General features: G+C 43.7%; 1 protein-coding gene across 3 annotated transcripts in view; it reads right to left on the minus strand.

Annotated features, from left to right (window-relative positions):
- The window catches only part of RASGRP1 (RAS guanyl releasing protein 1), an 84,948-nt gene extending 74,867 nt beyond the window's left edge, over positions 1-10,081 (minus strand). For 2 of the 3 annotated variants that reach the window (XR_012903418.2, XM_075927038.2), the window contains exons 1-2: positions 9,757-10,080; positions 6,406-6,584 (exon numbers count right to left, since the gene is read on the minus strand). Coding sequence is in view for 2 of the 3 variants with exons in the window: in XM_075927038.2 (XP_075783153.1) it covers positions 6,406-6,478 (73 nt within the window). In the remaining variant the exon portion in view is untranslated. Of the gene's footprint in view, positions 1-6,405; positions 6,585-9,756 lie in introns of all 3 variants that reach the window. The other variant, XM_075927039.2, reaches the window with a different exon arrangement.
- Between the last annotated feature and the right edge of the window lie 12,789 nt (positions 10,082-22,870).

The following is a 22,870-nucleotide window of genomic DNA, read 5'->3' on the forward strand; positions in this document are numbered from 1 at the left end:
CAGAAAAGCATTGTCTCATTAACACTAAAAAAACAAACTAACTAACCAACCATGTTCATAGGGCAGAAGTAAAGAATCATACTGAAAAACTGCTATGACAGAATGATGCATATACTATTTATTTCAAAGACTTAAGGTCCCTGCAGCTTCACTAGAGGAAGCCTGAACTGCTTTTTAAAGCACAACGCAGGGTTTGTCACATAAGTAAAAGGTGTCTGTTCATGTTATAGCACTCTAAGCAAGTAGACAGTAATGGTGAATCCTAGCCACAGAAAAGAGCTTCCACTGACCTCAGTGGGGCCAGGATTTCCCCTTAACAAAAGGGTGAGTGGAAGCCTCCACTTTCCACCAACCTCACCTTCCCCCAGGGCGGGTTGATTTAGGAGAAAGGGTGGGTTTTTAGACATTATAACTAATACATTTTTAAAGTAATGGTCAATTATACTACCTAATGCAAGTTAAAATAGAACTTGCCCTGTTTACACTAGAATTTTAAAACATGCTTCTAACATTTTTGGTAACACTTAAAATATTTCAGCTTACTCTAAACCAACCCTAGGCTTCAAATGAATGAGCTTAGCAGTTGTTAAAGCCTGCACTAGTTCTGGAACACATTAGCTGCAGTTTTCTTATGACATCTCAAACCTTAAACACGATAAACCCAAAAGGTAGACTTATCTGGGAGAGATACAACATCACAAATACAGGAAAGGATCAGGGTTCTTATAAAATATTTTACTTATACACACACACACACACGTAAAAAACACCAGCTACCACAGATTTCTACATAATGGATCTAAAATCCCTCAATTCTGTGCTTATAATTACAGAAGAAGCTAGTGTAAACAGTGTCGTGAACAATTCACATTTCCGTACTCAGAGTAGGTAGAGCGGATAGACATGATCACCCAGTGACCATCACATTCTTTCAAGCTGTTGGCCAGCCAGTCTATTCTGTGAGAAGAAATATCACACTTTCTGGACTTAAAATATCAACATTGAGCTTCATTAATTTAAAATTAGATCATCTGTGAAATGCATTTAGCCCTTTCTGTGGGTGTGTCTCGACTACAGGGTTTTGTCGACAAAAGTGGACTTTTGTCGACAAAACTAAACCTGCGTCTACACTACCGCTGAGTTCTGTTGACATAACGTCGACAGAACTCAGCAGTTTTGTCGACGCTGGTAAACCTCATTTCACGAGGCATAACGCCTTCTGTCGACAGAAAGCGTTATTGCATGTAAACCGTCCTTGCGGCTACACTGCCATGTCGACAAAGCAGCTTGCTTTGTCAACAGAACTGAATGTAGTGTAGACGCTCTTTGTCGACAGAAGCTTTGTCGACAAAACTGCTGTCGACAAAACCCTGTAGTCTAGACGTGCCCTGTGTCACAGCTTGCTGCCTGCCTCATTCACAAGCAAAGATTTCTGTCAGAGAAGCAACTGAAAATGGAAGTGTCCTACTCAAGTTAGGACAAGTTATATCAGACACATATACTACTACCAGCACCACAGAACCAATACAGCTGAGGAAGAACAGCTTTTATTCTGCTTCAAGCATCAACAAAATTAAGATTTCAAGAATCTTTATTACTGGCAGAGAGGTAAGAGGCAGAACCCAGTTTGAGTTGCAGAGCCCAAGGCTGAGTTTGCAGGGTATCAAATGGAAAATGTTTCTTTTGACTTGAAAATTTAATGGACATGATATGAAAACATTGGATTCAACAGGAGCTTTCAGACCCATTGTCATTGCTGGTGAAACACTCTGTTATCTGTGCTTTTGAAATACACTTCTAATGAAAAGCAACCAAATTCACTCTCTCCTAAAGTGTTGCATCTTTACCCAGACAGTATTACTTTGGCACTTTCATTATTCCCAAACTCGCAGCCTCAGTCCATTTTGCCCCCTGCAACTTACTCCAACCCTCCTCCTCCTCTGCTCAGGATCTTGCTACATTCTTCAAAAAGAAAACTGGCATTATCAAAGGGCACCTTCCCTTCTCTACTCCCTTCACCACCCTCTCCCCATCACTGAAACTGTGATTTCTCTCATGCACTTCGTTCACTAATCCTTGCACTTGCCCCAGTGACAACTCATCCCAGCTGACCTCCCTCTGTGCAGTCTCATGCCTTCCCTCACATTTTTGCTTTGGTTCTGGCTCTCTCTTTCCTGATACTTGTCTGCTCTGAGATGTAGTGCTGTAGTGCATAGCAAGCCAGAAAATAAATCTACAGCAGCACTAACTACCACACGCTAAATCTATGTCTATTCTGTAGCTGAAAGCGAGCGTCCCAGCCAAGGTAGACTCACACTACCACGGTGTTAGTTGTGTACTGAAAATACTAGTACAGGTGCTGTGACTTGGGCTCTCCAACCCAGCTTCCATCCTTTTATTCCACAGAAACAGGTCTCATCAATGTCTGCATAGCCTCTTCTGAGGCTCTTTTTTGAAAGATCCTGTAAACCTCATTTTTGGAGGAGTACAGAATGCTTCGAAAAAAGGTTTTTTTTCTGAAAGAACCAAGTCCAGACAGCAGTTTCACTTTCAAAATACCTGTTTTCAAAAGAATGTGCAGCCGCCATTATGCAAATGAAGCGTGGGAAATTCAAATCCCAGCTTCATTTGCAATTTCAACCTGTCTAATTTACATCCCTCTTTAGAAAGAGGGATGTAGTTTAGACATGCCCAGAATATGTCTACTATTCAGTGTAAACCCAGGGTTCAAACTCAGATTCAAGCCTAACCACCCTCCATTACACAAAATCATGGTATCCGAGGGCTCAGATCCGAGGTGTTGGGACCACACAAATATGGCATGTCCAAGCCTGAGTCAAACTAGGACACAAGGATAAAGCCCCACTGATTTACAATGTAGACATAGCCTCACTGCACTCATGGTCAGGGAGCCCAGCAAAAGTATTCTATAATGCCATGGGCTGTGTTTTTCTCCTCTGGAAACTCACATTTTTCCTCATGCTGCATCTGAACAAAAAGCTAATGTGGCTACATTTTTGAAAGCCTTTAAGACATCTGGAATATGGGTGGATGGACTGATGCCCATATAATGGCACTGTAGATGCTGGGTTCAGTCATTCCTAATCTGCTACAAAGAAGCATAGATGCTCAAGCCATGTTAGCAGACCCTGGATTTATTACCTTTGAGTTCTACTAACTTTGGGCTTACATTGAAGTGTAGACATAGCTTCAGATGTACTTTTCCTCTTCAAACCCCCTCCTTCCAAACTAAAATTCAAATCTGTCTTTTCTAAAAACTTGTAGATGTTCAACTATCGCTTTATGCTCAACGTAGCCAAAACTGAGTTCATCTTTCCCCTAAAGCCCTCCCCACTTTCATCATCAATACATACAACACTACAATCCTTCCTAACATTCAGGCCCATTATCTTTGACTCAGCCCCCTCTCTGCCTAAAATTTTGCATGAAGAGAAAAAAAGCAAATCTCCATGATCTGAACCTTCCACTAAAAACTTGATTCAGACCCTCTTTATATCACACCTTGTCACTCCGACTTGCTCCTTTCAGTTCTTGGCAAAGGTCATCTTCCCCCTACCTCTCCTTACATGTATTCACCACACTGCTGCAAAAAGTCCACCTTCCTCAAACACTGTATCCCTTTACTGATTTCCCCATTTCATTTGCATAACACAAAAGAAGTGCCAACTACTTGTCTTCATTTTTAAAACTACTTGACTTAGCCCTGAGCTAATTATCATTTCTGATATGGCGTAGGGCTGTCAGCTCCCACGTACACTCTATTAGCACTCCCATCTTTTACTTCCCATTACATGTATCAGTTTTCAAAGAGTTTGTCTGGGTGCAGTACTCAACACAATGGGGATGTGATCCCTGATTGGGATCTCTACATGCTACTGCAAATATTAATGGCATGGCATAACATACAATATAGTATGTATTTTAAATTATGTGGTGTGCCTTCCTTTGAAGGTATTATATATTTAGTTTTCATAGCAGAGAACTTTCTCCAAGTAATGCTAAGCATTAGCTTTCCTACTGTGTTTCAAATATTAATTTAATAAAATGCAGCTCTAGCATTAAAGTAAAACTGCACAATTTCTAGCATTAGATTTATTCAGGTGGTTATATATAAAACCTTACAAATCAGAGTGTTTTCTAGAGTGATTTTCAAACATGCAGAAGAAAGACATATTCCATCTGGACTAGTCTTGCGACTGTCCATCATATGCACTAAAATTTCAGGCATAGAGGGGACTCACTTAGTGACTGACTTGTACTAATTCAGCACCTTTTTTTAAACCCGAGAGAGAATTTTGTCTCCCCATTCCCTTTCCTGAAATGGACTCCAGCAAAGGCTATTTGCAAGATGTTTGTATTTAACCCCCAAAAGAACCCTCTGTAAGCAGTGTCTTTGTTATATTGTTGTGCCAGCCTCATGTCATGCCTTATCTAAATATTGCAAAGTCCCAAGATATTTTAAAAATATATACAATGTCAAGGAAAACAAAACATATGGAAAGGCTACTATTTGTATAAACTCAGTAAAAGGAAGAGACAGAAGTGCCTTTGGCTTATACAAAAATGTGTGGATTTCAACAGGACAACACAGGTCTCTCAAGCAAGCCCTTATATAAAATATACACATTATTATACACATTATCATTCATTTAGAAGAATTAAAATATAATTTTATAACACAAAATACGCACATTGACTAAAACAAATAGGAATACTGGATGAAATACCGGCCCACTGAAATCCATGAGAAACACCCCATTGAAGTCAGTGGAATCAATATTTCACAAACATTTGAAATAAGTCATTGCAACCATTTTGCTAGCTTAATATAAACAAGTAGAATCCTTTTCTTTTATAAAAATACAGGTACAAATTGAAATAAGCTTGATTAATGAGCTCAGATTTAAATTTAGGCTTACTTTAGTGCTTGCTTTGGCACAGTTTGTTCAAGGAGATATACACATTAGTTTGGTTGGGGGGGGGTTGTGTGTATGTTGTTTTTGTTTTTTGCAAGAGTGAAGGCTTATTAGTGATATAACAGCTTTTCTTAAATAGTAAAATTCAGGTTGTAGATTAAAACTGGATGGAGGAAAAAAAGCATTGTGAGTTCTATTCTTCTGCAGATATGTCTTCCCTTGCAAGTTCTTTGTAATCACTAAGTAACAATACATGCTTTCCTCACTGGAGTATTGCAAGGATTAATCATTGTAGAGTGCTTTGAAGAGGTAACGTACCATATCAATAGTAAGTATTATTTAGTTCCTGTAAATCCTTCTCTGAAAAGAAAACCATGAAACTGAAACTCACCCTACGCATATGTACAAATACAACTTCTACTGCCCTATTTTTTAAATTTTTATTTTATTTATTTATTTATTTATTGCAATTGACAACAAATAGCTTTTTGGACATTTAGAAAAAATTACTGCCATACTCAGTTTAACCTGCATTTGAAAAATCCAGGGTCTTTATGTGTGTTTACAGCTATAAAAAGGTGAATTCTACACATAAATGGGAATGCACAAGCTTCTGTTAGGACTGAAATATCCAGCATATAGCATGGAAAGCTGCAATTTTGGCAGCAATAAAAGAAAATGGCATTGGTCGAAGAAATACATCATTTAAAAAAACAGATTATTAGAAATCTTTAAGTATTTTCAATCTTTATTCTGTGTAAAGGCTTAGAAGCCCTCCATCTGATTCCATAAAATATCAAAAATAACATTTGCTAATGAAACTAGAAAGCACCTTTTTCATATGTGTCTTGCATACAGCATACATTTCAAATGGTGCTCTTCAAAGTAGATATTATGTTGGTGAAAGTAAAAAAGTCATGAATAATTCATAAGATAAAAAGTACATGATTGGGCTTTTCACTTGAATCTTTTCTCTGTAAGAGCCGATTTTTAAAGTATCTCGTCTGATTAAATAACAAGCATGCATTCCTTCTTTACTGTACCTAGTCCACAGGTGCAGTAAAGAAGGAATTTCTAATTTCTGTTCTGATGATATAAACACTTTTAAAAAAACACAGTTTGTGAATACTGCACTCTCCATTTTGCAATGTTTTCTTGTTACACAGCCATCCAAGTGCAAAGAATTTTTCCATTATGCCATGGAGTAACAAAAAATGAAATGAAAATCTCTTAATTTCAAAATGCCTGGCAACTTTATTATACTGATCAGGAAGTCTTCCCCCCCAAAAAAGTGTAAATCATTCTAAATTCTTAGCATAGGACATAAATGTATAGCTCCATGCATATATTAAATCTCAAATACTTGACTATCTTTAGATGTCTCAGATTACCTAAACTGCCACTGTAAAAATATGTGAAAACATTTACACAGATGAAAAAAAAAAGAGTTTCACATCAGGACACTCACCAAAAGACTGAAGGCAGGTTTCAAGAAGGTTCTCCAGGCTGGCACCTTTGGCTAAGTGTCCCAAAGGCATCATTATTCTCAACTCAGTGACCTGGGAAGGATTTGAATGGGAGGCACGACTGATGGGCTTCAGTTCAAGTGCTGTTTTAGGGGCAGTGCTGCATCCTTTTGCAGGTTTCCTAAAGGAAAGGACAATAGTCAAGTTTCACACAAGCCTCGGATGCAGACTGGAAAAGGAGGAGAGATTTAAAAGGCAATTAACTCCCTGGAATTGGGTTGGTGAAAAACATAACCCTCCCACTTGGCAAATGCACCAAAGAAACCTCTTTATATAAACTATATTTTGCCCTGAAAATGTGGATCTTTACAGCATATGGTTATAGAGCTCTTCATTTTTAAAATATATACACTTTAATCTTAATGCAAACATCATTCATTCCCAAAGAAAACAACAGGCATTAATATAATCTGAACATTTATGTAAAAATCAAACAATGGATATTACAAACTGGGAAAGTATCCTAGTAATGACCTTCCAGTCTATGGATATTTACACGTGGGCACTATGGTGAAAGTGAATGGATTTAAGCCCATAATCAAACCCCTAAACAATTTGGTAAGGCATTTCATTAAAAAAAAAACCTGTTAGGAAATGATAGAGCTCATCCCTGAAATAGCAGCATGAATTTATCATGGAATATTTCATAGTTATGTTTTGTCCCTACTCTTAACTGCTCCTGTAAATGTCCACTTATACTGAATTTTTTTCGCTAAGTTACTACTGAATGTATAAATAACTTTACTGGTCAGACTTTCCAAGGTGACCATTAAAATTGCACTCATAATTCTGCAAGTGCCTATTTTTAGACATGAATTTTTCACACTTTAAGGTTTTGTAGGTACCAAAAGCATCTGTGTTGCAAACAGCATTTGAGTGTTACCTTACTTGTGAATACAAATTACAATTTTCATGCAAACACAATAGATTCAGAAAGTACAAAATCACAGATAAGAAAATGTGTGCTCAAATTTGCATTTGCAAAGCTTCAGGCACCATTCTGAAACACTTTTGAAAATATGGCCCTATAGTTCCCCCAGTCAGTAATCACCGCACCATTCAAAAAGATTCAGCTGTTCCAAAGAAGATAAGTTGCACCCACAAACCCTTCCTAAATAAGTCACTGAAACATCTTCTGAGAGAGAAAGTTAAAAATCATATTTTTGTTGAATTTTACAGATGGGTAAGCAAGACATAGATGGCATTGCCTGGAACAAAACTCGGTACAGTAAGAAGTAGTGCAGAACTCCTTCATGGACAGTTTCAACCCTGCAGTGACATTTATGTTTTAACCCCATAGTTTTAGGTGCAATTCAAACAGTTTTTCATAACCAAGGTACTTAATATATTAATGCAATTTAGCAACAGCCCTATAGGGTAGGTTTTAGAGCAAAACTGTTCCTGTTGTAAATCCGCACTTTATATTACCAAAAGGAAAGACACGCTACAGAGGAACTGATTTTAATGTCAGAGCTGAAAGTAGCATCCAGGCATCCCTGACACTGGGTCTGGGCACCAAGGGGAGTTATGCCTGCCTGATAAAGAGTATACCCCCTCCTCCATAGTATTAGCAATGAATTTTAATCCTTATCTGCAATTAGGTGATTGCAGTCAAATTTCTATGCCATCAGAGTGCTGTGTAGAATACTCCATAAAACTCATTTCATTTGTCATGTATAGCATGCTTTAAACCAGATCTCTAGAAATGCAAAGCTAGCCTATGATGGTGCTGATAGGGCTGTTCAGCATTTGCTCTATCTATTCCTTTTGAAGTTAGAATTCACCGCACAAAATATATCAATCTGTATTCTATTTTGTCTTAAGTTTTCCTGCTCTTAGCTCTGTTGTGTGACCTCAAATTCTCATTTTATGGAACAGGAAGGGACCAATCAGCTTACAAGGTGCTCTTTGCGGATTCCCTTCAAGCTAGGCTGCTACATCATAACATTATAATCGCAGGGAAACAAAAGTTACATGTAGCAGGTGTATTATTTTGGTTGGTGCGACGAATGCACTCAGAAATGAACAATGCACAGAATAAAGACAGTCCCACCCCATATTGCTTACACTGAAGAATGGGGAACCTTTTTTGGGCCACTGACCCTCCCAAAAAAAATGAGTCAGGGACATCACACAAGTGAGAAGCAAAAAAAAAAAAAATCTCACTGACATGGCTTTCCATTAGAGCAATGCTCCCCACATTCCCTGCACACACCAGAGCCTAGCGATGCCCAGACTAGTAGATTTTGTGTGCTCCAGCCCCACGGAGAGGCTGGGGGGGGGGAGATGAAGGGGGAAGGGGCTGGAGTGCTAGCACAGGCTCCCCAATGCTGGGGGAGGAGACCTGAGCCTGGGGAGCTGGACCAGGCAAGCCAGTCCGGACCGGGGCCTTAGATTTCCTACCCTTGTTACAGCAAGGCGCTTTCTGCTGGGTACAGAGGTTAACTGATCAATGACATTATCTGAATTCATCAACTAATTAAAAAATATCTCCACTCAGAGGAGTTAGCATGGAAGGGAAATGGAAAAGAACAGGGTTTTTTCCACCCTGGATTTCCACTGCCAACTTTTGAAGGGAAAGAGAAAACACGAAGTAATCAATGTGAGCTTATGGGCTAACACCCAGCGCTAGGTGGCGTTTCCCACGTGGGAGCGCTAGCACCAAAGTTGTTTTCTCGGGTGCCTTTTCTTGACACCACCCTCCAATATAGACTAAAGCATGGTCCCCCAAAGGGCGAGGTGACTCCACGGGCTCTGTCATTCCTGCAGCAGCCAGAGAAGCACGCGCACGCCTTAGCAGCACGCCTGCTAGGGCACAACCCTCAGGCATTCCCAGCCCAGCCCGCTTTGAAAGCCGGCAAAGTTAACAACCCTACTACTACCTTCAAGATAGCATCTGCTGTCCACCGCATTCCCGGCCCTCTGTGCCCCGGGGTCAGTGGGCAGGAGAGCGAGGGGCTGTACAAGACACTCTACTCCATCCTCGATTTCAGCCTTCACAGCGCCTCTTCCTCTGCTGGGTCACTTCATCCCGTCCTCCCCGCAAGCCTCTGTCCCAGCCACCCGGGCCCTAGGCCAGCGCGGGGTCTCCAGCGAGCGGGTCTGGGCGCCCAGCGCCAGGGCAGCGCGAGGTGTCCGGGGAACGGCTCTGCCCGTCCATGGGCCCTGCACCTCTCCCCCCCATCACCCGCAGGCACCCTCCGTCCCTCCACCTCCTCGCGCTGCTGGGGACGGGAGCTGCCGCGTGGAGAGACATGGGGGGGGGGGGATAAGCGAAGTCGCGGCAAACTTACGGGTCTCTTTCCTCTTCCCTAAGGTTCCCATTTCGGAGCCAGCCTCGGCCCCGCCGGGATCACATGGCGAGCGGGGTCACCGGGAGCGGCGAGGTTCCTGGGGCGCAGCCCGGGGCAGTGCATCGCTCCCTGCTCCCCCGGCCCCACCGCCGCGCCCCTCTCCCAGCAGCTTCTTCAGAGACGCAGCTCGCGAGCGGTGCAGCGGCAGCAGCAACCGCCTCCGTGACGAAAGAGGGCGAAGATCTTATCGCCAGAGGAAGTGCTCCGCTGCTGGGCTGCTCCGCTCCGAAGCCACCGCCCTGAGCAGGTAGGGAACCGCAGCAGAGCCCTGCTCGCGCGGGCCGGGCGTCTGGCGGCAGCAGCTCCCGGGCTCCGGCTGCCACGCACTTTCTTCCCCTGGCGGGCTGCGAGGGGGCTCCACCGCCGCGCGGAGTTTCACGCTCACCGGAGAAACTAGGTTTCCATCCCAAGGGTTTTCAGTGGAACAGCTGTCGGGTGGGTTCGGGGTTTTTAATGGCTTTTTTGGGGGGGGAGGCAGAATCTTGGCCGAAAACTGGCACCCAAAAAGTTCAGGGTCTGAGCAGAATGCCCCCAAACGTCAAATAACATCTTCGCTGCAAAGTAAGTGCTGCTCATTTTTGCTGATCCCCTTTCTCCCCACCCCGAAAACAAAAATCCTTTCCCAGCCAGCTGTGGGTATGGCTACACTACTGAGTTTTGTGGGGAAAAGGGCCGTGAATTACGTCCACACTACCATCGCGATCGTCCAAAAGTAAATGGAAAGAACAGGGGGTTTTCTGACGTTGGTAATCCTCTTTCTATAAGGAAGAAGCCTTTTTCCAAAAGAGCTCTTTTGGGAAAAGGCATGTGTGGGGCACAAAGGAGTTCTTTCGAAAGAAGAGGAAAGAGGGAAAAAGCACAGGTGCTCTGGTGGCCACTCTGTCCATAGTAATCACAGCTTAAATGCAAGAGAGCATCCATTCGGTGTGGACATTATATTTCGGAAAAGCAGATGGCTTTTTCAATGCGCTTGTGTGTGTGGACACTCTCTGAAGAAGTTTTTTTGGAAGTTCTCTTCCGAAAAAAGGTTCTTCCGAAAGAAGCCTGCAGTCTAGTCATAGCCTATATTATAAACCTCTCCAAACCCAGGATGCCCCCTTATAACTGGGTAACATACTCTATCCTCCATGCACCTCGGCTTCTGCACCCATTTAATGGGGATAAAGATGCCTGCCCAACTGTGTTCCAGGTGTTCAGATATGTAAGAGATCCCTTTTCTCTGGCTATGTAGACTAAGAAGTCATCTTGTTATTTATATGTCACAGTAGATGTGCCTGGCGTTTACAAGCAAGGGGAAAACTTGTAGACTTCTTCTACAAGTCAAGATAAACAAAGGGCAGAGGGGGGAAATGGCAGGAGGAAATGCCAGCTCCTTGGAAGCCCCATATGGAAATTAGGAATATAAAGGAGTAACCAGTTACCCAGTAAGCATTGCCTTATCGTTGGCATGAATACCAGGGTTACCAGTAAACTGGCACCTGGCCCGGCTCGAGCAGCTCCCCACCTGCAGCACAGCAGAACTGGTCAGAGCAGCCCTCCACAATGGAGCAGCCTCCACCCAATTCCAGCCAATTCCACTATGCCGCTGGAAGGGGGCTGCTCCAGGGCCCTCCCCCCCCCCTCACGCACACACAACACAGCCAGCTGGTTAACCAGTTAAACATATGGTTTAACCGATTAACATTTTAAACAGGATTTTACAACTCTAGTTCCATGTTCCATTAGAATCGTAGATTTAGAAGGGACCACAAGGGTCATCTAGTCTAACTTCCTGGTCCCTGCCAAGATGCAGGGTTTGTTGCTCTAAAGTTTAAACCATCCAACCAGATGGCTTTCCAGCCTCCTTTCAAAAACCCTCATTGAAGAAGTGTCCATTCCTCAACCTCATAAAGCAGTCTGTTACATTAGCCTATTGCTCTTACAGTTAAGATGTTTTTCCAAGATTCAGTCTAAATCTGCTATGCTGAAGTTTGAAGCCTCTGCCCTTTGTCCTGCCCACTGTGAGTAAAGAATAACTTTTCTCCATCTTTTCTGGGGCAACCTTTCAAAGATCCAAAAGCAGCTCTCATATCCCCCCTTATTAAACTCCTCTTTTCCAGAAGGAACATGGCCAGTTCTTTCAGTCTCAACTCATATTGTATATATTCTTTCCTTTTGACCATTCATCTAGAGAAGTGGTGCGCAACCTGCAGCTGTCTTCCTAAGGGGGATTGCGGTGCTGGGTCGGCCGCCATTTTGTTCTCCCAGCCTGGTGCCCGATTTTCGTCGGGTGGGGGGAGTGGACCAGTACTTTAAATTAATGGGGCTGTGCTGCTTTTTTTTTTTTCTTGCTCAACAAAAATTTTCCCAGTCCTGGGGGTCGCGAATAAAAAAAGGTTGAGCACCACTGATCTAGTGGAGTCAGGACTGGAGTTGCAGCCATTTTATACACCATCATCCCTTTTACCTGCATGCAGAAATTCTGATTTTGAATGAGTGAAATCATTCTAAAATAAATAATTGCTGCACTCAGTTTCACTGTGAGACTCCTGGTTCCTGTTTTATAGACAAAGGGGAAAAAAAGGGACTGATCCGTTTTCATTGTTCTCTTACCTGGCTTAAATAAAAGGACCTGAAACTGCTTTTCACTGTGGTAATACACCCTTTTGCCCCAGAAAATCTGCAAGTCCAAACTCACTGCATTTCCTGTCTCTTACCTAGGGGACAATCTGGTCCCAGATTCTTGCCTTGAGGGATTTAAAATCTAAATTAAAATATATTGAAGGCCCTGAAATTAGAATTTACTCCCGTGTGGATAACATATTATGTGACTATTTCAACCTATTCATTTCCACTATAAAAAGCCACTGGAAGATGAGTGAGGAGGTAGCTCAAGAAATCTTTTAATGGAATAAAAAGGTAATTCATTGAAGGGTGAGTAGTTGGAAAGGAACATCTTTCAGTCTCTACCAAACATTCTGAGTTGTGTGAAATGAAGTGATGAGTTCAGTCCTTAGTGGTCAGGTCCCACTAAAATTCACTATCTCAGTTACAGGTTGGACCTCCCTGGTCCAGCACCCTCAGGACCTGTCCAGTAAGATTTTGCTGGATCCAGGGAGGGATTTTGTATCACTTTGTAAAGGCAAAAGTGCCTTCTCAGAGAGATCCTGATGTAATGAGATTTAATGGACCTTTCCAAGTCAAGTTTTAATTGTCAGCTGAAACCTCATTTTGTTAATGTCTGTCAAAACATAGAAATGACTGTTCAGATTTGGTGAAAAAGCTTTATTAGAATCAGTGGTGATTTAGGACTCAAACTTTCAAAACCACAATACTCCAGAAACGTGTCTGCAGATAAGAATGGGGCCACACAGTTAATTATTATTTGTTTAAAAATGCAACTGGATGAAGGACTAAAGCTAAGCGTGTTTAGTGCCTGTGATGCAGTTTCAATTGAAAGGGCAAACATTAGTCATAATAGTAATAGCAGTGAATACATGTTGTGAAAGCATAATGCATTGTATTTTCCAGTACTTATTTAGGAACTGTTGATCTCTAGATGGTATCTGATCCCAGAACATTTATAATTCGTTCTGTCCTGTCCCTTACTCCCTCTTCTCTCCTTGTCATGCTACTAGAGCTGTAGAGCTTGAAAAACTATGTAAGAGATCCTCTCTGAAGCACCACCTGCATGGCCACTAGTGCTTTGCTGCTGCTCTGTACACGGCTCATATTTGGATGCTAGGATTATGTTATCAAAGGTAACTCAGTTATCATACAGCATATGCCTAAGGCTGGGATCCATCACCTTTCTTAAGCCAGCTAGAGTAGGTTTTAACAATGAGGTTCAATATCATGGTTTCAGGATTAATGGAACCTGTATCCCCCCCTTCTTTATCCACCAAAAGCACCCCATTAAGGTTTCCAGACATCACCTCTCTCACATCAGGATCCCTCCTGACCAGGATTTTAAGGCTGCACAGTGATATCTGCAGTGATATCCCCAGCAAAACCAACAAAGAAGACAAGCCCCTGCACTTTGTTCTGTATGCAGGTAGCAACACAGTGCTTTTACCAGCAGTTAAGCACACCACTTTTCCTAAGTAAGCATGTTCATTATTCAGGTGAAAACATAATCAAAACAACATGCAGATTTAAATACTGTAAACATAGCAGGACTCACCCAGCAGTCTTATGGAGCTGAATAGCCCAAAGTCTTTCCAACCCTTCCACAAGGGTTGCACACCCTCTCCCAATAACAGATGGCCCTGATGATTTTGTTGGATCTCAAAGAAGGTCTGAGTCCGTTTAAACCCAGCTGTTTTACATCAAAAACCCTTTGTCTGTTGAACTCTGGAAAACCAAGTTATAAGTGGTATATGCAGCTTCTGCAGTAGGAGGTACCTCTCTGGAGGTGTTTGTAACCTAAGTGGTTCATCTTAATCACCCCCTCCCCCAGTTTTTAGTCTCTGGAGCTTCTCCCTGGAGTTTCACATAGACAGTGTCTTTAGTGATATATAATCTATTCCTACATTGAATACATTATGGTCCCCAAAGAAATTGCATGTGGTTGTAATATCCGTCACTTGACAGCAGGATCCAGATTGAAACGAGTTCTGCACCTAAAATCAGAGCCAAATTACCAGGAGTGCTGCACTTCTATGTAGATACCACAGCAAGAGCACTAATTTCAATGTATTGGGTGTTGAACTCTTGAGCCCATTTGGTGATAAGTGTCACAGTGGAAGCTTCTGGGGGCTGAATACTTTTGCAAGTCTGGCCCTCTGCTTACAGAGGACATCCAGGAAAAACAAGGTGCTGCAGGAAATAGCATTAGTGATTTAGTGGGTGCTATTTTGAGTCAGCACTGACCCAGTTCCAAGCAGGTTGTCTGAAGATTACTGTGGTCCAGGAGATGCCATCTGTCTGATAACAACGCAAAGATTATGTGTAGAGCTGTGTGGAAACTTTGACGGAATTTTCTGACAGAAAACTGTTCCAATTCAACTATATCAAAATGTTCCACGGGAATGCATCATAGTCAGGGCTTGACAATCACTGTTTCTACTCACCCGTGGCGAGTAGATTTCAGCCCGTCGCCCCGTTCACCGGCAGTGCGCGCATGTGCAATGCGGGTCTTGTGCATGCGCAATGCAGGGCTGGCGAGTAGATTTCGCTGCTGTTTGTCAAGCCCTGATAATAGTCAAAACTCTTCCAATGGAAGCCAGGCAGGTTTCTGGCCATCCTTCTGGCAGCCTACTTGTTTGTCTACTGCAGAGGTTGGCTTGAATTCTCAGGGCGTCTAGTGCCTTTGCTGTGTGGCAGAAAGCTTGGAAGCATGAACGTTGGACTTTTGTGCAGCTCAGAGAACTGCATCAATTTTGTTTCAAAAAGTTGAAGTGCAATGGCAGTTTGATTCTTTTCAAAACAAAATTTTGGAATTCTGTTCTGAAAGAAACAGAGTTTCTTCTTATGCAGTTTTTTTTTAAGTTTCAATATTACCCATGAAATGGCAATTCCAGATTTCAACCACCTCTAGTCCTGACCTCATGACCACTAAGGGAGCCTGTGATTCTTCATGCTAGATTCAGTGTAGCCAGCGTCCTGGCCAAATTACAGTTTAAACAATTGCATGATACTTAGATTTTATTTTGTTTGCTTTTCTCTATGGCTACGTCTAGACTACATCCCTTTTTGGTAAAAGGGATGTAAATTAGACATATCGCAATTGCTAATGAAGCGGGGATTTAAATCTCCCCTGCTTCATTAGCATAAAAATGGCTGCTGCTTTTTTTCCGCACGGAGCTTTGTCGGAAAAAAGCGCCAGTCTAGACGCTGATCTTGCAGAAAATAAAACCTTTAAATCCCCGCTTCATTAGCAATTGCGATACGTCTAATTTACATCCCTTTTACTAAAAAGGGATGTTGTCTAGATGTAGCATATATGTATATAAAAAGTTTTTTCCTGTGGGATGACAGAGTGACATCATCACTTCACTCTGCGTCCCTCAGGCTCTGCCCTCCCACAGCCTACCTTCCCCAGACATTGTTCGGGGATGACAGCCTGGTCCGGGCAGATGCTGCCTCTCAAAAGGCCATGGCTGGAGCTGAGCAGGGAGGACCCTTGGGAGGTGGACTCTGCCCAAGCCGGGCTGCCAGGCAGCTTTGCTAGTCCCCAAACAGCATCCAAGGCAAGGAGCAACTCCATCCAGGATCTGGGTGCCGCTCCGATCAGCCTGCCGCAAGGAATGGGGCTGTGACAGCACCGCCACCATTGCTCGGAGGAGAGACCCCAGGTAGAGGCTCAGGGCAGCTGGACCTGGGAACATTGGGGACCTTCCCAGCAGCCAGAGGGCCTGAGGCAACACATGGGAGCAGGCCCACAGGGGAAGCAGCGCGGGGCCTGGTGGCCGAGGGGAGGCACTTGCTGCGCACCAGGCCGGCCCTGGTGACCCCCTGCTTGGGGGAAGCAACCACTGCGCTATGTCCCCTTCTGGCAGTTACCTGTGGTGAGCGACTGCATGAGTGGGGTGGGCTGAGCTTTGGCTCACTGCAAGGCTGTGCTCCTCCCAAGCAAGGGCTCTCAGCCCCCCAGCCCAGGGGGCTACTTCAGATAGACCCAGGGTGTGGCCCACTATGCCAGGAGCAGAGGCAAGCTCCGCATCCCCGGCTGCCTGCTGCCCCATTCTCTGCCGCACCCCAAATGGCCACACCAGTGGCGAGCCGCCTCCAGTGGAAACCGCTGCTGCAGTCTGGAAACCCCTTGAGGCATCAGAGAGGAGGCCCAACAGCGTTCAGAGCAGCTCTCATCCCAGTCAAGTGGGGGCGGGCACCTGCCTCTGCATGGTGGCACCTAGAGATTCCTCTCACTACCTGGCTCCTTGGCCCTCTTTCCACCCTCCATGTGTGTCCTCAGCCCCTCTCCTGCCCCCTCACAAACTCCCATCCCCCTGTTCTCAACCTGGCATCCCAGAGGAACCCCTTACTCTCTGACCCTCCCTCCAGCAGGGGAAGGGGGGTTTAGGGATGGAGGATGGAGGTGGGACTAGGGATGGAAGAAAGGGGGTAGGCTGTGGGCCATGGACTATTTTATTGGCAGGTGGGTCAGGAGCGGGCAGAGGGGACTGGCTGGCAACTGAAAGGCATGAGCAGGTGGGATGCACCAAAAGAATTCAGACAGTGGCCCATCTAGGGGTGTGGTGGGTGAAAGTGGAGAAGGGTGAAAGTGGAGAAGGGTGAGAGTGACTTGGGGCCATGGAGAGCACAGCTGGGCTCAATGCTAGATTACGAAGGTAGGAGGTTGTTGAGCATAGCAAAGCAGCGGCCTAGTTCAGTTTAAATCAGTTTTTCCTGACCACTGAATAGACAAGCATACAGGATAATTTTTTTGACAAGCGCAGATAGCACGGTTCAGCTTTGTGGTCAGAGATGAGTGATATGTAGATTTTATGGTACACATCTCTCATAAAAAAAATACCATGATTTCTATTTCCCAATTGCACGCTAACTCACTAGCGCTTAAGAACCATATAGAATAAGGGTAGTCAATACATGGACCACAGGCCAAATCTGGACCACTAACAGCTTCTGAACAAACCCCAAAATTAATTTACTTATTATCTTTGGGTTGTTAGGGGGGGGGGCGGGAGGAGTTGAGTTTTTTTGTTGTTGGGTTGGGTTTTTTGGGTGGGTTTTTTGTTTTTTGGGGGGTAGGGGAGGTTTGGACCTTGACTATATCTTGGCCAAGAAATTTGGACCTTGACAAAAAATAACTGAGTACCCTTACTATAAAATGGGATATTAGATAGACACGTACTAAGGACGAATAATGCCCTTCTCACCCACTCTATGACTCCAGTGTGCTGCAGATTGCATCCCTCTGCTTCTGGTATACTGGGGAGAAGTTTGCGCTAAGGGAAGTCCAATGGCAGTACAGCCGCCTCCCTTTCTCAGAAGTTGTCAGTGAGTGGCCACTCTAAATTCCCTTGGTGCTCTACAGGAACCCCAATGGTAGAGTCTACCCAGGAGAGAAGGGGATGGGCCAGGGGGAGGACAGTTGACTCTAGGACCCATGCTGGAGCAGATGTTGTCAGAAGCTTTTTCACTGCCATGCCCACTTCCCTGGAGCAACACAGCCTGAGTTTTGCTAGCAGAACCCAATGAGTGAATCAGGCCCAGCTTTAGGATGAGCCGATGTTCTCGGGATTAGCTCATCAGGTCACACCACCAGTCCATCTCTCTCTTGTTCTGCAGCCCCTCTTTTACTTCAGGAACTGAAATATTATGTTCATTAATTACTTTGCCATCTGACCAGGTCACTGTCAGTGCTTCCTTCTCAGGCACATCAAAGTCTTCCCTGTGCTGCCTCAGGTGACTCCTTCAGTGGCTGGTAGGGAACCAAGGCCCACTCACTACTTCAGTTTCAGTCCAGAGACCCTCAACCCAGCTGTTCTGAGCAACTGAAGTCAGTCAGTGTTCCTTCCTTGAACTGCTTCCTGCTTCTCATGGGTCTCTGTTTCTTCTCTGGGACCATTAGCTCCAAACCATCTTTCCAGAGACAGTTGTGCTGGAACAGTTTTTGCAGTGCGGGTGCTGACCTGCATTTGTGTACCTCACTGCCCCTTAGAGGTGGGGCCAGCAGCCAGGTGAAACCTCACATGCCAGACATGGTAGCAAAGCTCCTGGGCACATGGCCAGGACCACAGAAGAGAGTAGGGCCCAGGGTCAGTGCCCATGAGCCTGGCAGCCAAGATCCTGGGCAGCAAAGACATGTGGCCAGAATGCGCAAAACCTGGGGCTGTTACAGCACGCACACACATCTCTACTTCCTATGCATATGTCTAGACTAGAGACTGCAACTGCTCTTTCCCAACAGCAGCCTCCAAAAACTCCTCCCTCTTCCCTGGAAATGACTAGCCTTTCCCACAGCTACTCTTGTCTCTTTTCAGATTATTCCTACCCAGCTGAACCTGCCTGCAATCAAACCTTGGTCTCTGGGTCTTCTTTCAGGTGCAGCCTGTGCAACTATTAGGCCTGCCTGGTCACCATAATCCCTCCCCTTCCAGTCATGGGTGGGGTGGACACCCCATCACAGCTGGCCATGTGTGGAGGACAGAGACCCTGTGTTATGTCCTTTTACTTTCATCACTGTTTATCTTCAGTGCCTCCTTGCAATCCAGATTTAGGTGCCTATCTGAGAAAAGGGTGGAGTTTAGTGTCCCATCCTGGAGGTGGGGTGGGGTAGGGTTTCCATGCCCTGCACAGAAACACCATCCCCCCTGCTCCAGGGCTGCAGGGATGCACATGTAAGTAGCTGTGGGAAGCAAGGGGCAGGAAGCCACTCTGACCCTGCCATGCTCGTTGTGGTGGCATCTGGACCCCAGACCTCACACTCCCTTCTAGAACCTGCATCCAAACTCTCTCCCAGAGCCCACACTTCTCCCCCACCAAAACTTCTTTCTGGAGCCTTAGGTAGATGGTGATGAGTTTGAGTGGGGGCAGATTCTGGGCACCACTAAAATTTCTGAAAATCTGCTCCTGCACATGATATTTTGATATAGGGTTCCCTCTATCTATAGGGTTGCCAGATGGTTTCAACAAAAATACTGGACACACTTGACATTTCATCACAATCTACATTACATCTTATTTAGAAAACACTGGACATTTATATTTTCTCAATTTATTTCCCGAACAGAAATCTCAAATACTGGACTGTCCGGTTCAAAACCAGACACCTGGCTACCCTATCTATCTCTCAATTGGTTAAAACATTCACTTGATCCCTATTCAGACTGCTTTGCTCATCTATAGAGAGGAACTTGAGCCAGTGGTCTCTGGCATTCTAGGGCAGTACCTTCACAACTGGGATAAAGGTTATAAAGAAGGGCCTGCTCTTCCCCCTTTAGTTCAGCTGTTTTGTGTGGACTTAAGTGGCCTCTGAGCATTTCCTACTGCAGAGATGCGGAATCTTTTTTGAGTCAGGGGCTACTGACCCACAAAAAAATCAGTTGGGGCCGCACATAAGTGAGAAGTACAAAAAAAACCAGACCCTCACTGAGGAGGACATAGCCCCCAACAGAGGAGAAAGACACTCTCCACATTCCCCTTGCACACCAGGGTCTAGGGAGGCCTAGTCTAGTAGATTTTGTGTGCTTCCAGCCCCATCATGGGGCAGTAGGGAGTCTGGAGCGCCAGCACGGGCTTCCCAGTGCTTCCCCCTGAGTCTTGGGGGCTGCATTCAGGCAAGCGGGGGCGAGGGGAAGCTGCATCACTCCTGCTCTACTGTAATGAGCCCTATATGAGAGTTAGGTGGAGAGCTTGTCTTCCCCTGGTTTGTGGCTCACATTGTGGCTATGATTTTTAGCAGTTACGAGGTTACATTTTTAACGATGTTTTTATATCCCTAATATATACACCAGTAGACACTTTCATCACCTGATGGTTTTTCCCTGAAAATGACAGAAAAAAAAAACTTTTTTTCTTATGCATGAAAATTCAGAGTGGTATGTGGCAAGAGGTCCTAATTCAGTAATGCTGTTTTGAAACTAAAAATCTTCTGGTATGGACAACACAGCAAAAATCTTCCAAAAGGTTCATGATGCATCCCATGTGGATTCACATGAATTAAATTAATCTAGATAAAATTCTGCAAAAGACTCCCACATATTTTCATTATTGTCCTAGTAACTTAATCTAACAATATACATTTCAGCAGTAATGAGTCAATTCTTATACATAATATATAAAGGCATTGTGGGGCTTCTGGATCAAAGATGCTAGACAGAATTAAGTCATTACCAATACCATTCTAATGATAAAGTAGCTTACTATCCTATTGGTTAAAATTATTTTTTCCTCAATTTTTTTTGTTCTGAAGTTTTCTGACAGCATTCACATCCTCAGTAAATTGTGACAAGAATGATACCTTGCTCATCTGAATCATGTTGGAATGCCCATACAGACACAAAAATCAAGCAAATTTACATGTGTATACAGACAAATTATATGGAGAGAAATGCTAAGAATTACCATGTCCAAAATATAAATGAACAATACATATATAAAGTGTGTGCTGTCTCCACGAACACATAAAGAGTGTAGACGCTCTTTTCCGGCTTTTCTAAAAGCCGGAAAAAAGCGGCGGACATTTTTATTTAAATGCCGCGGGGGATATTTAAATCCCCCGCGGATTTCCCTATTACGACCTGAAAAATTAGCATGCCCCTTTCAGAAAAGGGGCCAATGTAGACGTAGCCCTAGTGTTCAGCACAACCAAGTAACTACACTGGTAAATAAAGACTGTTCCTTATTTAAAATAGGCTTTATTTTATAGGATCGCAAACATGTATTTTAAAAAATATATGTACTCTATACATGGTTGAATTTGCATACATATCATCTGGGAGACTAATCTAGCAGAATGTGATAACAGTATAATATAAAGACCTCTCTGTTTCTTGAAAATAAGACTTCCTGTAAAATAATAGCTCAGAGATTTGGGGGGAGGAAGTGTATGTGCATGTTTGACAGAGATGCATATATTCAGAGAATGAAAATCAGAGCCAAAATTATTTCAGAATTTTTCTTTCAGTAGCTTGTGTCATTTCACCAGAATTCAAATATTAACATAATCACACCTTGATTTATAAGGATAACTAAACAACTTGATTATGTTTCATAAAATCCTGTGTGATAGCTACATTCATTTTAAACCTGCTAACAGGTTTTCAAATGTTTCACTTTAGTTTTTTGCAACAGGTTCCAGTAGCAGTAAATCTTGGTGACAGATATTTTTACAACACATGTCTCCCTGAGCTGCTCCAACCAAAAAGAAATACCAGTCTACACAGTATGCAAAGTTTAACTCATCCCCTTGCCGTTTGGTTTTATTCAAAAATAAACTACCACTAGGAAATCAAGATTCATCGTAAGCTTTCTCCTTAGTTTGGTGTCAAGTATCAGAGGGGTAGCCGTGTTAGTCTGAATCTGCAAAAGCGACGAGGAGTCCTGTGGCACCTTATAGACTAACTGAAGTGATACTCAGGTAATGCAGAAAAGGAAGTTGCCTAATTCAAATGCACAGGGGTCAAGAGTCAGACCCAGGGAAATGTGTGTGGTGGGAGTAGATTAGGACAAGGAGCGTGAAACCAGGGTGTGGGAAACGTGAAACTGGAAGTTGGCAGGGATTGGGAACTAGGGAGACTGGGACAGGCAAAGCAAGGACACTGGGTGCCAAGGTAAGAAACTGATGTGGGATATTGAGATTAGACATAGATCTGAGGGGAGATTGGGGCTAGAAACCAGTGGGTGGGGAAATCAGGGAGAGAATAAATAAGGGAAGGGATTTGAAACAAAATACAGGACTATGTAGCACTTTAAAGACTAACAAGATGGTTTATTAGATGATGAGCTTTCGTGGGCCAGACTCACTTCCTCAGATCAAATAGTGGAATACAATAGTCACAACCATATATACCAAAGGATACAATAGTCTCAGACCCATAGTCTCCTATAGACAACCACCTAACCTCAAGATGATTCTTACTAACAACCACAGGACATACCATACTAATACCAACCCTGGTACCTTCCCTTGCAACAAACCCTGTTGCCAGCTTTGTCCACATATTCACTCTGCTGATACTATTATTGGACCTAACCAAGTGAGTTATAAGATCAAGAATACATATTCCTGCGCATCCAGAAATATAATTTATGCTATCATGTGCCGAAAGTGTCCATCTGCTTTGTACATTGGACAAACGTCTCAGACACTTCGCCAAAGGATCAATACCTACAAAACAGATATTAGACAGGATCACAAAGAAAAAACAATTTCTTGCCATTTCAACCAGAAAGGATACTGTCTCAATGACTTAATTACCTGCATCCTGCTTCAGAAGCCTTTTAAATCTGCACTTGAAAGGGAATCCTCTGAACTGTCATTCATGTTAAAATTCGACTCTCTACGCATGGGTCTCAACAAAGACCCTAGCTATCTTACCGATTACAAAGATAGCTTCCCCAATTATCACCTCTAATACCATTAGCTCACAGACACTCCCTTCCCCCA

Source organism: Pelodiscus sinensis, chromosome 5 (assembly GCF_052426305.1).
Source record: "Pelodiscus sinensis isolate ZL-2025 chromosome 5, ASM5242630v1, whole genome shotgun sequence".
NCBI lineage: Eukaryota > Metazoa > Chordata > Testudines > Trionychidae > Pelodiscus > Pelodiscus sinensis.